General features: G+C 47.4%; 1 protein-coding gene across 1 annotated transcript; it reads left to right on the top strand.

Moving 5' to 3' along the window:
- Positions 1–215: 215 nt before the first annotated feature.
- LOC146221248 (occludin-like) lies at positions 216–12,237 on the top strand. The gene is made up of 8 exons (XM_084692973.1): positions 216–563; positions 2,965–3,767; positions 4,051–4,218; positions 7,762–7,922; positions 8,632–8,847; positions 9,524–9,695; positions 10,253–10,294; positions 10,433–12,237. Exons 2-8 carry the CDS (start codon positions 2,985–2,987, stop codon positions 10,529–10,531), a joined length of 1,641 nt encoding a protein of 546 aa, XP_084549099.1. The 5' UTR covers positions 216–563; positions 2,965–2,984; the 3' UTR covers positions 10,532–12,237.
- The last annotated feature ends 720 nt before the right edge of the window (positions 12,238–12,957 follow it).

Raw genomic sequence — 12,957 nt, 5'->3', positions numbered from 1 at the left:
CAAAATGACTGAATAAGCAGTCTCTGCACCAATATTTTGATGTCAAAGTCCAGCTCGGTGACCCTTGAGCTTGAATCAACATTTTCAGTCCGGACGATGGCACTGTAAGCCAAAATATAGTTTTTTTGGACTCGGGAGTTTGCATGAATACTTTTCTCTAACCTACCTGTTTCAACGTCCTTATCTTTTTTTTAAAGGGGAGGAATTGCGTGTCTGTAGAACTGACCATACAGTCTTTCACCGTTGTATCGGCTAGTGCACCTTACTACATAGGGCTGGACTCCGCTATCCGACGTCCCTTCTTGGGCAAGCGTCGTGCACGAAGCACTTGTTCAGAGGTCTTATAGGACCGTTGTATCTGCGTACAGGAGTCGGGAGGATTCAGTGTAGCGAGAGACATTTCTGACTAATAATAGGTAGCCCACGAAGATTACATCAAACTAGACTTGGTTCAGACTCGAGGAAGAATTGTTGCAACTTGACAAACCGAAAACGAAGCGAATTCGGGTTCGATTTCAGACCGAAGAGATTGGTCGAGTGCTTCTTTTTTATATCAACTTCAGGTAAGTGAAATTAACTTCCATCAGAAGGAGTAGAAAGTGAGATTGAATACAAACACAGTATTCTGACATTAGGAATAAGCTCGTTTATAACTGGAATATTATTTTCAAATGCTTTCTTTTTAAGCATGTGATTGGTTTTCCAAGCGTATTGCATAGCAAAGAAACGGACAAAGAAAAGATAAATGTACAGGCCTACTCAGTGAATACTTTCCGTTATAAGACTAAACATTTTGATTTAATTCATAGGAACACACAGACTTTTCTAATTTGTAGTGCAATTTTACCATCATATGAAACTGGCGTAGGCTACCTTTGAGCGCAATAATGGTGATGAAACTATAGGCCTAATTATGCTTGGTATCAGTTACAGCCTATGGAAGGCATGGAGTTAATTATTTGTGACGTGAAGCATGTGAATGGGGCTTAGAAAGAAGAAAAAAAATCAACCACAAGACGTTAATTGAACATGCTCGACAGCATCTCAGTATATGGAAAGTCTTCAGGCTTTGTCGGAGATAAACCCCATGTTCCTGTCCCATTGTTATACCCAAAATGGAGCAGATTCTTTTCCTCCACGGTGTCTACAGGTGTGCACGCGAAGCTAGTGCTTCAGTATGGTAGCTAATGTGGTGGTCTGGGGTGTGTCCTGCTGTCGTAGTACGGTGTATTTGTAGACCCGTGGAGAGAGCGTGACAGGTGCACACTCCAGGTGTCCCACACTGAGATGTGTGTGTGTGTGGATCGGGGGTGAGGGGGGGGGGGGGGGTATTGTTCTCTAAGGAGGACAGGGGCCAGTGAGCATGCGATTGATGATCCTCAACAGAGGATTGTGGCCCCGCCCTTCCCCCCCCCCCCAGAGAAGACACCTGATCCTCTCGCCTCCCTCCCCTCCCTCCCCTTCCCTCCCCTCCCTCCTCCCCTTGCTCCCACTCCATCCACTCGGGAACCACACAGAAGAGCCTCTTGTTGGATCGTCTCTAGACTGCGCCTCTCTTTTTATTTTTTATGTGCTCACCTATTACCATGGCAACGCCGTCCCAGCGACTAGCAGCTTCAAATCTCCCATAGCCCCTCCCCCCCCCTCCCACCGGCCCACCTAGCCTACTCCAAAAACAAAGCCAAGAAGTTGAGTATAAAGAAGAAAAGGAGGGTGGCACAGTGGGAGAAAGAAGGGAGGGCGAGAGTGGAGGATGGAGGGAAGGTGACTGAAATGAGGGGCCCCCGAGGCGAGTCCCCTACAGTAGCTGTGCCAGACAGGGTCGTAAAGACCAGAGTAATGGCTGCAGAGCCGGGGGCTGGGCCCGCCCTGCCTGCCTCCCTGCCTGCCTGCCAGGTCTCCAGGATGGACAGTCTTGCCTTTGTTAGGAGAGTCCCGTTTAGAGGGCCAGGGAGTGCTTCTTCACAGTTCCTCATGTAGCCGTCTCCTCCTGTCGCTCCGCGCTGCTGTGCTGTTATCCAAAACGTTCACAGGACGTTCTGTTACGTTCTGTTACTGAGTGGAACAATGGGCACTCTGCAGATGTCCCAAACTGAGATGGCCTTCACTTCAGAAGCGAGATTATTATTTGTTATTTGTTATTTTTTGTCTCAAGCACATCATTCTGAAACTTCTTTAGGAATCATCTGCAATTATGTCTGGTATTTGTTCAAAACGACCAATTCCCCTCACCCCCCCCCCCCACACACACATTGCCGCCCTTCCTGGCCCCCCATGCCCCCCACCCCCTACTGTGTGTGTGTGTGTGCGTAGAGAGTAGCAGAAGAATGGTCATTGTTTGGCATGTTTACCCTGCAAGAGTAGCGTATCTGTGAATGATTTGAAACAAAACAAAAACAAAACTTGGCAGGCCGAGGGCGGGATGTGAAATGTTCAAAGTCCGCCGGACAATATGAGGGATTGAGGGGAGACTCCCACAGCCTGGGTTTGACTGGAAGAACGATGGCTTTGTGCTGTCGGCGCAAATCTTGATTCCTGGTACCAACGTCTCCACGCTGTTTCTGCCTTGCCTGGTTCACAGAACTCTGAGCTGAGGTCAGGCTTCTGGAGTGCTACAGCGTGTAATGTTGGAAATGACTATGTCTGACTTGTTTTGGGCGTAATTGCTCGTGAGGTCTGTGCACTCACTACCTCAGTTCAAGTAGGGCACCTTCAGCAGAGAAGCAAGTGAATGCGCAAGCACTAAGCAAATCTCAGATCTGTTTGAACAACAGCACGGCACACATTCCCACAAATCCATCAAACCGTTTTCCTGGAGAGAGCCAAGCCCTGCTCTCCCTAACGACCCGCAGCTGAGTTAATCAACGTAAACGTCTTGGTGTTGTCCGAAACTTGGCCAGATATTGTATCTTCCAGTACTTCTTGGAGGTCTATCTGACAGTATCTGCTTGTTGTGTTCCCCAGGCTCCCGCATACGTGCCAGTATGTTCGAGAAACAGCGTTACGACAGCCCTCCGGTGTACAGCCCTCCCTACACCGCCCCCTCCAATGGCTACGGCCCGCCAGTTAGCTTCACCTCCCCCAAGAGTGACTTCGACCCCTACCCACCCCCTCCAGGATCCTACTACATGGAGGAGAAGCCCCAGCACTTCTACAAGTGGATCTCCCCGCCCGGCATTGTCAAAGCCATGATGGGCGTGGTGGTGGTGCTCTGCGTGGCTATATTCGCCTGCGTGGCCTCCACTCTGATGTGGGACATGCAGGGGTACCAAATGGGCATGGGTTCATATGGGTCAGGGTTGGGGGGGTATGGGGGCTATGGCAGTAACTATGGCAGCAGCTATGGATCAGGGTACGGAGGAGGATACGGAGGTGGATACGGGGGCTACGGCAGCCAATACAGCTCCTACCCGACACCCTACTCGGCTAAGACCAGCATGATCGCCATGGCGGCCATAAACTTTGTGCTGGCGCTGGGCTTCTTCATCGCCAGTTTCTCCAAGACGGCCGTGTTCCGCTGCAGGAAGTTCTACCTGGCCATCCTGGTGGCCAGCTGCATCATGGCCTTCCTCGAAGGCATCATCAGCATCGTGTACATCGTCGGGGTGAACCCTATGGCCCAGAGCTCCTCCAGCATGATGTACAACCCCATGTTGATGATGTGTCAGAACCTGTATGGGGCAGGCTACTCCAACATGGGAGGGGTCGGAGGCTTTCCCATGTACAACCAGTACCTGTACCACTACTGCTTTGTGGACCCACAAGAGGTGAGAGGGGTGGGCCTGCCCAACCAACATCAAGTTTGAAGCGTCATTTTGGATTAAAGAAAAGAAAATGATGTCGTCTGGTAGTTTAAATGAAGAGTTAGTATGTGGCAACGATTTAAAGTAAGGTTACAATGACTACTATGAAACTACATAACAATACGTGATGTTCCACCAACAGACAAACAGTAAGAGTGTTTGCGTGAAGAACTCTGTGTGTGTGTGTGTGTGTGTGTAGAACCGTGTGTGTATGTAATATGTTAACATGTTGACATTGTCTCTCCAGGGCGTGGCCATGGTGTGTGGATTCCTGGTGGTGATCGCCTTGGTGGTCGCTGCTTTCTTCGCACAAAAAACACGCAGCAAGATCTGGCGCTACGGAAAGCCCAACATCTACTGGGACGAGCCCCTGACTGGAGGACTGGCTCCTGAGGGCCCCGACGTGGAGGACTGGGTGAGACGGGGTGATCAGGGAGTCAGGTGGCTGAGCGGTTAGGGAAGCGGGCTAGTAATCAGAAGGTTGCCGGTTCAATTCCCGGCCGTGCAAAATGACGTTGTGTCCTCTGGCAAGGGCACTTCACCCTACTTGCCTCGGGGGGAATGTCCCTGTACTTACTGTACGTCGCTCTGGATAAGAGCGTCTGCTTAATGACTCAACCTAATGTGAATGTTATCACATGAGAGGGAGTGGTTATGACTGAATATCATCGCGGCTGTGGTTCGGTCGTAGTTACGAAACCGCAGGCTTCTGCGGCTCAGTCAAACTGATTGAGAGATTTAGACTGAGGCTCAAGATCTACTTCATCAGAAAAGTCTTGACCGGCGCTGGTCTTGACCAGACCCGACTTTTGTTCGTGTATTTTAACACGTCTTTATCAAGGTGTGGAGGCCTCATGATTCATCTCACGGAGAGCCTTCTTATCAGGGCTTCTCGGTCGGGTTAGGGAGTAGGGATTACGCAACGTTGTGATTAAATGTGGCGATCTAAAGCACACGGCTGATTTCAAGAAAGACTTCAGAGTCTTGGTGGATGTTTTCCCTCACTTCAGTCATGTGACCTCATTTACGTGAGGTCACAGTCCACCAGGGGTGTCAACATTCATGACAATTCATTTTTATTACAGGGGAGGTCAGAGTTATTATGGAAAACACAATGTACTGTGAAATTTCATGGAGGAAACGAGGAAATGTGTATGTGTGTGTTACAGGACTAAATTACCTTAATGTTGTAAAGTAGCAGGTGCTAATAATGATACATTTTCCTATTACATTGGTTAATAATCTGTCAACTCTCATAAACTCGGTTCTGTTATCAGGTTTTAGGCTACACGCCTCACGGAAGCCCTTTTCTGCTCTTGTTAACCTTCTCAGAAAACTGTTAAGGACTCTTGGCTTGACTTTTATTGTGTATATCGTGTGACCACTCCAGTGTTCCCTGTGGTCACATGGTAGGGCTGATAGTAGCTGTTTGTTCTGGGTCTACCTAGTTTCACTCTGGGTGATCATTAACCGCGCCAGAGCACCCAGGCTGCTATAGTTAGACGTAAACAACGTCCTAAGGGCTTGGCTTGGGTCAGAAAGGTTTGAAGGTGAATTATTGATCCGTTGCTCAGCGTTTTCGACGACTCTTTGCATTGTTTATTTATTGACATAGGGAATCACTCTAGCTAACCATTTGTAAGGATTAAGGAAGTGCATGTGTATTGAGTGAACTAGGGAAATAAAGTGAACTTGTAGGCGCTGTGTCTAGCGGGGGGGGGGGGGGGGGGAACCCAGAGAATGGATGGCAGGACCCAAGCCTGGCTGTGGTGGGCCTGTGTGTGGGATACCACAGAGGAGAGTCATGGCGTGTTTGACACATTTGTTGTTTGCCGAGCGGGTTGTCAGTACCAACTGGAGTGCCCAAGCCAGAGGTGTTGGGAGGACTGGAGGCTGGGTAAGAGCAGCCTTAGCCCCGCAGTGACTCATGTTAACAGCAGCCTTTAATGACACGGCTGCCTGGTGCCCCGTCTCTCTCTGATGACCTCACACACTGGCTGCATTCAGTCGGGGAGACGCTGCATTGTTTAACACTGGATGATGTCACACGTTCCACAAGAGCGGGGGGAGGGGGGGGGGGACATCTGCTCATGGACAGATGGATGGCTGCTGCTTGTATGTTTAGAGAGTAGAATTTCCTCCTAGGCAACATCAGTTGTAGTTGGTTTGAAAGGACCGACTGTAATAAATGTACTGTACAGTTTTTGTTCTTGTTTAGAGGGACACATTTCCTGACGTTGACCTACTATCTCAAATATGGTTATGGGTGTTTTGAAAAAGTATAGTGAATCTCTGCTCTGCAACGGCATTGTTGGTTATTTCAGATTCAGGCTTTCAGGCAACCTGTCAGAAGGGATTGTGTTCAGCTAATGGCATTTGTTTCACTTCATCATTCTCTAAAACCCCTGCAATGAATCTGTCAATTAGTGATGCTCAATATAACCTCCAAGCACCGTGTAGCACAAGCAGTTTCCTCTCCCATGAGCCAAAACCCCAGCCTCCAAGTTTACCTACACCACAAGAACCTGCTGATCTCCCTGAGTCCCCTGACTTCTCCTTCCTCCAAATCCGCCTTCCGTTTGACCTCCCTCCCCGACCCCCTCCTCTGTCTGTCCCCCCATCCCTCCACCTCTCCTCCCTCCCCGACCCCCTCCTCTCTCTGTCCCCCATCCCTCCACCTCTCCTCCCTCTGTAGCCACCTCCCTACCCCAGGTCTAAGGCCTCAGACATTCCATCCTTGCTTACTCAGCCTCCTGGCGGCCCTGCGGCCACCGTGCACCATGCGGAGAGGGCATTGTTGGAATTCCTGGATGACTTGCGCTCTTCAAAGGCGGCCTCTCCAGCAGCTGCAGAAGAAAAAACGCCACACCCTCTGGTTGACTCCTTCGACCGCTCCGATGGAGAGATCCAGAGGACTTCTCCTTTCAACCATCTTTGAAAGACCGATCAAGCCCGGTCGCCTCACCTAGCCTCACCTAGTCTAACCTACCTGCTGAACAACTGGAGAGCTTAGGATGTTTCCCCCCGCTTAAAACACTTTCGTTTCTGCAGGCCATGTGGATTCTGCTTCACGGCATCGTAGTTTAAGATGCTCCAGTAGGAGTCATGAAACGGACCACACTTTCACCGTGTTAATGTGTCAAGCACATGGCTTTGGTCCGTGGGTACTGATACCTGATTGGCCAGAGCAGCTCTGAGAGTCACATTGACCCCTGGCCCGGGGGCCTCTATTGTCCAGAGTGCCCTTCACACTCCCCCAGTCACACGGAAAAGAGTTCGCTCCGCAGATGATCCTTCCTTTGTTTATAAGCCCAGGGAGCACTTCCGTTTGTGACGAGGACTGAAGAGCCAGTCGGCTGCAGGTGTTCAGGAGACACAAGACTCTTTTCGAACAAAAAGAGGAAGTGTTTAAGAGGAAAGAGTTGCTGTTGTGCTTAGGGTTATGAAGCCGCCGTGAAAATATTTTGACGATGACGTTAACTACTTAAATCCTCTGCATATTTCTTCTGTGATCACGTCTCCAAGATTCAAAATGGCTAAATACAGTTTAGAGTCGAGATTTTCGTTTAGGAATACGTTAATGAAAGCAGAGGCAATTTGCATGTTATCCCCTTAAAACTGACGAACCAAGCCAGACTAGAAGTATTCTAGTCGAGATAAATGGCTCACTACTTAGCCAAACTCAGCAACTAAATGTTTCAATAAAAACATTCCTGCTAATCAGGGAACAGTTGCCTCTGCAACACAACCAACAAGAACATTCTCTTCTCCAAGTAAACTAATTGTGCCAAGGACAAGTGGAGAAACCCAACTGTAAAGGAAACTAAATCTGTGAAACGAGCACATTATTATTATTATTATAAGTCACTCAGATTTTGAACATGGGCACAAAAGCCACACATCCTTAGTTTAGACTGTTGTCATTTGCTGATGAAGTTCTGTTTTTTGATTGGTTTAGGTGAACCAGGTGGAGGATAACAACAGTACCCGTGATGCCCCTACAGTCGTGTTGTCAGAGAAGAGTGGCGGGGCACTAAACACCTCAGCCAATAGCATCATCTCTTACCCGGCCAAGCCAGAAAGCAGCGTTCTAATTGGGGAAACGTACAACAACAATGTGTGAGTAAACAGCGGAACACTGATTACTTCGAGGAAGTTGTTCTGTTTACAAAGTTCTACAAATTCAGCCGACGGCAACTGTTCTTTCGTAGAGATTCCATCAGTGAAAGTCTGGACTTTTGTCCTTTCTAAAATTGTGCTTAACAGTACGCGAGGGTGTTTTTCCTACAGTAGAGAAACCTCAAGCCTCCCAAAGCTCCCTCACTTATGTCATCTGGTATGTGGTGTAATATGCTGCTGTAATGCCTCGGCCAATCCCAAGAGACAGCACAAAATCCCTGTAAACTCACTAAATTGAACTTGTTTCCTGTGCTGTATGCTGAGGACAAGCCTACGTGTCCCTCACGGACCCTTGCTGGTTTCTGGTTTCGGGAACATCTTTCTGTGTGTTTACTTTATGATGTGCTTGATGGCATGTAGGTCAGGAGCAAAATAGGGATGTTCTAACTCGACGCATGATCATAAAGATAACTTGATATGGAGTAGCTGGTTCCCTACCTTGAGATAACCATAAAATCCATAAAATGTATATGTGTGTTGGTAATTCACGCTTTTACATAACATGGATGAGTTTAGCTCAGTCGTGGGGTATTAGACTACCGATCAAGAAATCCCAGGTTCAAATCCCCCGCGTATCATCATCTTGATTTGTCATCACTCAGACAGATAAATGACCGTCGGATATTTCCGTTTTGGGAACGTGTCGCAGGTACTCGGATCGGTCCAGCCGGCCATCAGACCAGCCCTCCCGTGGTGGAGGGGTGAGCTCCAGTCCCTCAGAGGAGGCAGCCGGGGTCCGCAAGCCCTCCGCCAACCGGGGGAAGAGACGCCGTCGTAACCCGGAGTTGGACGAGTCGCAGTACGAGACGGAGTACACCACGGGAGGAGACACGGGCAACGAGCTGGACGCAGGCCATCTGGAGAGGTGAGGGCTACACACACACACACACACACAGCACACAATCACACAGCACACAATCACACAGCACACAATCACAGCCGCACCCTCCTTCCTACTCTTGCTGATGGACTGTACACAGTTACACACACACATTCACGCCCACTTTCATATGCCCGCATGGAAGGTCTGCATACAGGGTTGAACACTGGTAGGCGTAGTCACATATCACACACATACCCTTGTGTACACACACACACACACAGGTAGTGGTCTCTCCTGGCTGTGTTCAGTTCAGCAGAGTAACTAATCTCCTCTGGCATGGCATTCCACATGGGTTTGTAATTTCAAATAATGAGAGAATTGGGCCAAAGGTTTGAGTGGTGGAGGTCAGTGGTTAGTCAGAGCTGAAGAATCAGGCTTCTGCTGCCCAGGGTCCCAGACTGGACTCAGGGGACACAAGCAGTCTGGACCCCCTGGTTGGACCAGAGCACTTGTGGCCTCCACCTGTTGGTTGCAAGAGTCATACTCTCCCTCTCTTTCATTTCTGTCCACCCCTCTCTCTCTTGCTTCCTCCTCTTCTCTGTCTCTCACTCTCTCTCTCTCTCTCTCTCTCTCTCTCTCTCTCTCTCTCTCTCTCTCTCTCTCTCTCTCTCTCTCTCTCTCTCACTCGCTTTATCTCCCTCCCTCTCCCTCGCCCCAGCAACTACCCCGAGATCACCTCAGACGCTCAGCGTCATGACTATAAGAGGGAGTTTGACGCCGACCTAAGGGAGTACAAGCAGCTGTGTGCAGAGATGGACGACATCAACGACCAGATGAACAAACTGAGCAGACAGCTGGACTCGCTGGACGAGGGCTCCTCCAAATACCAGGTCAGATGCCCGACACCCAGAACAGCTCATACTGGATTAGGATTTTTTTTATAACCCTAATCCTAATGATGACCCTAATCCTAATGATTGAAATGAAGGTTTAGGTTAGACCGGTGGGACAGCTGAGAGTAGCAGAACTAAGAATTTCTGGGTTTGTACTTGACCAAGTGGCCGATAAACTTGAAACTTGATACACACACCCTTAAACCCAATTCTGATTTAGGCCATTGTCACACTAAGCGTTACTTGAACAACAACCCCCCTTTTCCACTTAATGTCAATTAGGAGCCTTTTTTTGTCTGGCAGAGCAGACTGTTCTGTTCAGAGCGCTCAGTTGAAAAAAAAGTTAAACTTTTGACCAGCGCTGGTTGTCACGGCAACGCAAATGCCCCATTCCCCCTTTTGCCCCTCCCCTCGACAAGAGGGTCCGGGAGAGTGCGCGACCTCCGGGTTTAAGAAGCAGGCTGTGTGTGCGCGTGTGTTTGTGTATACACGTGTGTGTGTGTGTGGTCTCCTGACGCTGCGTTAGATACCCAATGTCTCCCGTCTCCCCTCAGGGCGTGGCAGAGGAGTACAACCGTCTGAAGGACGTGAAGCGGGTGAGAGGACGGACCCGAGTTCAAGTCGCACAGAATCACTCGTCCTGTACACAGCGCCCCCTGTCTGTCATCCCTGTTATCTGCGTACACCCGGGGTGCGTTCGTTTACTCATTCGGCGTGTCTCTGCTTCTCCTCAGACGTCCGAATACCGGTCGAAGAAGGTGGAGTGTCGTCAGCTGAGACACAAACTCTTCCACATCAAGCGCATGGTGAAGGACTACGATAAGGGCCAGTAGCGAGGGCCCTGACGTGGCCCCGCTCCTCACACCAGGTTCTGAACGCCTCAGTTCTCATGACAATTCAACACTCCTGAACACGACCTGCATGCCGAGATGACGGGAAAGAACATAAAAAAACCCACGTCAACACTGAGACCAAAGCTGCCAGCAAGCTGCAGAAAAATACACTCTCACACACATGTACACACACACACACACACACACTCTCACACACATGCATTCACACGCGCATGTACGTACACAGACATACACATACACACGTTTGCACGCAAACATGCACACACACACACACGATACGGAGCAACGGAAATGCTTTTTTTTTTTTTGTGTAGTTTTTCCCCTTTGCATTTTGTATATAGAACCACTGTATATCCCATTCCATAATGACTACACTGACCATGAATGCTTTAGCTCCTCCAGGAAATGCTTGGACTCTGTCTTGCGTGAAGCACTGTTGAACCAGCGATACACCTACAGGTTGCCAGGGGAGACTGACTCCCACCCTGGACTGTGCTAGCTGGGGGAGTCTGGAGTGGGTTGGGAAAGAGCTTTTCATTCGACCTTCGCTTTGCTATGACTTGTGGACGAAGGCTTGGTTGGATGCTGTTTGCTGTAGATTGGTGCGTTGACTTTGTTCTGTCTACTGAGATAAGGGTGGTTGTAAACCTGAGAGAAGTTAAGTGTGATTACTGTGCTCTCTCTGGGTATCGCCCACGGCAACGCCCACAAACAAAACACAACCGCAACACGTCTGAATCACTCCGCCGAAGGATTGCTACTGAAATTGTAAAACATGCATAACGTGACGTGTATCCCAATTAAATTAAAAAAAAAAAAAAAACTTGTGCTCTTTAAAGATTGGATTTTGTACCAATGCCATCTACTGTTTGTGTAGTTTGTTCCAGTTCTGTCTGTAAACCCATCTACTGGTTTCCGTGGATGAGATCAACCAAAAGGAGAGAACGGAAGAACAAACCTATGCTTTGTGTTTTATACTTTGGTATTCGCATCTGAGTGTTTGCAGACCAGATTATTCTAACATGACCAAGCTGATGCAGGCTTATGGTTACTGGCAACAACAAAAAAAGGTGTACATTGTGATTTACTGACAATGAGTATACATGATTAAAATGTCACATCCAATGCATCTCTTCCGAATTCACCAGAACAGCAGTTTAATTTGTCTTTTTATTTTATTTTATTGAACATTGCCAGTCATATCACCTGTGTGGGTTGTTTTTGCGGTCATTCACAACGCACTGCTGCTATGCTCAACTTCACTTGACAGTGCAGTTCTAAGAAACAATGTCTCACGTCTTTTTTTAAATTTATTTTCTACAATTTGGGAAACACTTCAATATGCATTTATATTTTGTAATTTTCAAAAGAGCTAATTTTGTTAAATGATTCACTGTGGTTGATTATGTGTTAATTTTATTAGATTATATAACATTGTAATAGCTATTTTAATACACTTCCTATGCAATGTAATGCTTTGAGTCAGAAAATATCACATTTAGAAGAAGAAATCTTCTTTGTGCAAACTTTACCCCGCTCGAGTCATTTATTTTTGTATTCATTTACCTTTTCCTTTCATTTTTATTGTTTTATAACTGAACATATTTGTAAAAAAAAAAAAAAAGGTATTTCTAAAATGGATTGATTTCCCAATAAATAAATAAACTTCTTTAATTCTCTTTAAAACAGAATGATACGGATTTAGTCCTTTCAGTACCAAACCGATGCTTAACAGCTTGCAGTTCACGAGTTTGTCCAGTAGAGAGCGCTGGAGATTCTCATTGTTCCACACCATACAAAAAACATGATGTCCCCTGTTGTACTAACACTGCCTGGGTTGTAAAACTACATGGGCCATATCTGCCTGTGCTTCAGGGCTTCGGCCTCCACCTACTCCCCTGCTGGCTGAACGATCTGTAGGAAAAGCCACTGTTCCCCACTTTGGTGACATTTTACTTAGGCTATATGTTTTGTTCCCGTTGATTCTACAGTATAGACTCATATTAACACTCTGGTCACTCAATTTCATAAGTCGTTTTGGGCAGAAGTTTTTTCTAAATGAGCAAATGTGCATTTACACAAAGCAAGTTGGGGGACGTTTCCAGTTTATGAAGAATAAAATACGCCAGTATGTAGTCATTCTTCATGGAGACCTTACTGGTTTAAAGTTATTTGAATCATGTGTTCACGTGTCAAAAGTTTCAACAGTTATTTCAAAACAACCCCAGTCTGAGTATGAATGCTTTTATTTCCAGCAATGCAAAAATAACCATGGTCTGCAATATCAAATTTCTTACATTTCAGTTTGACATAGTAGTAGAAACATAGATTTTATGTAAAATGACACAATCAAGTCACTAGTTGAATCTTAACTCTTTGATTTCAGAATGTATATATGTGTTTGT

The sequence above is a fragment of the Hypomesus nipponensis genome, chromosome 26 (genome assembly GCF_054491055.1).
Source record: "Hypomesus nipponensis isolate SF chromosome 26, ASM5449105v1, whole genome shotgun sequence".
Taxonomy (NCBI): Eukaryota; Metazoa; Chordata; class Actinopteri; order Osmeriformes; family Osmeridae; genus Hypomesus; species Hypomesus nipponensis.
This window is presented reverse-complemented; position numbering and strand designations above follow the sequence as displayed.

Bases quoted from the DNA above. Each gene is read 5' to 3' on its own strand.
- LOC146221248 (XM_084692973.1), top strand. From the start codon at position 2,985: ATGTTCGAGAAACAGCGTTACGACAGCCCTCCGGTGTACAGCCCTCCC. The intron at 9,696-10,252 runs GTCAGATGCCCG...GTCTCCCCTCAG, and splicing joins AGGGCTCCTCCAAATACCAG to GGCGTGGCAGAGGAGTACAA. The intron at 10,295-10,432 runs GTGAGAGGACGG...GCTTCTCCTCAG, and splicing joins GTCTGAAGGACGTGAAGCGG to ACGTCCGAATACCGGTCGAA.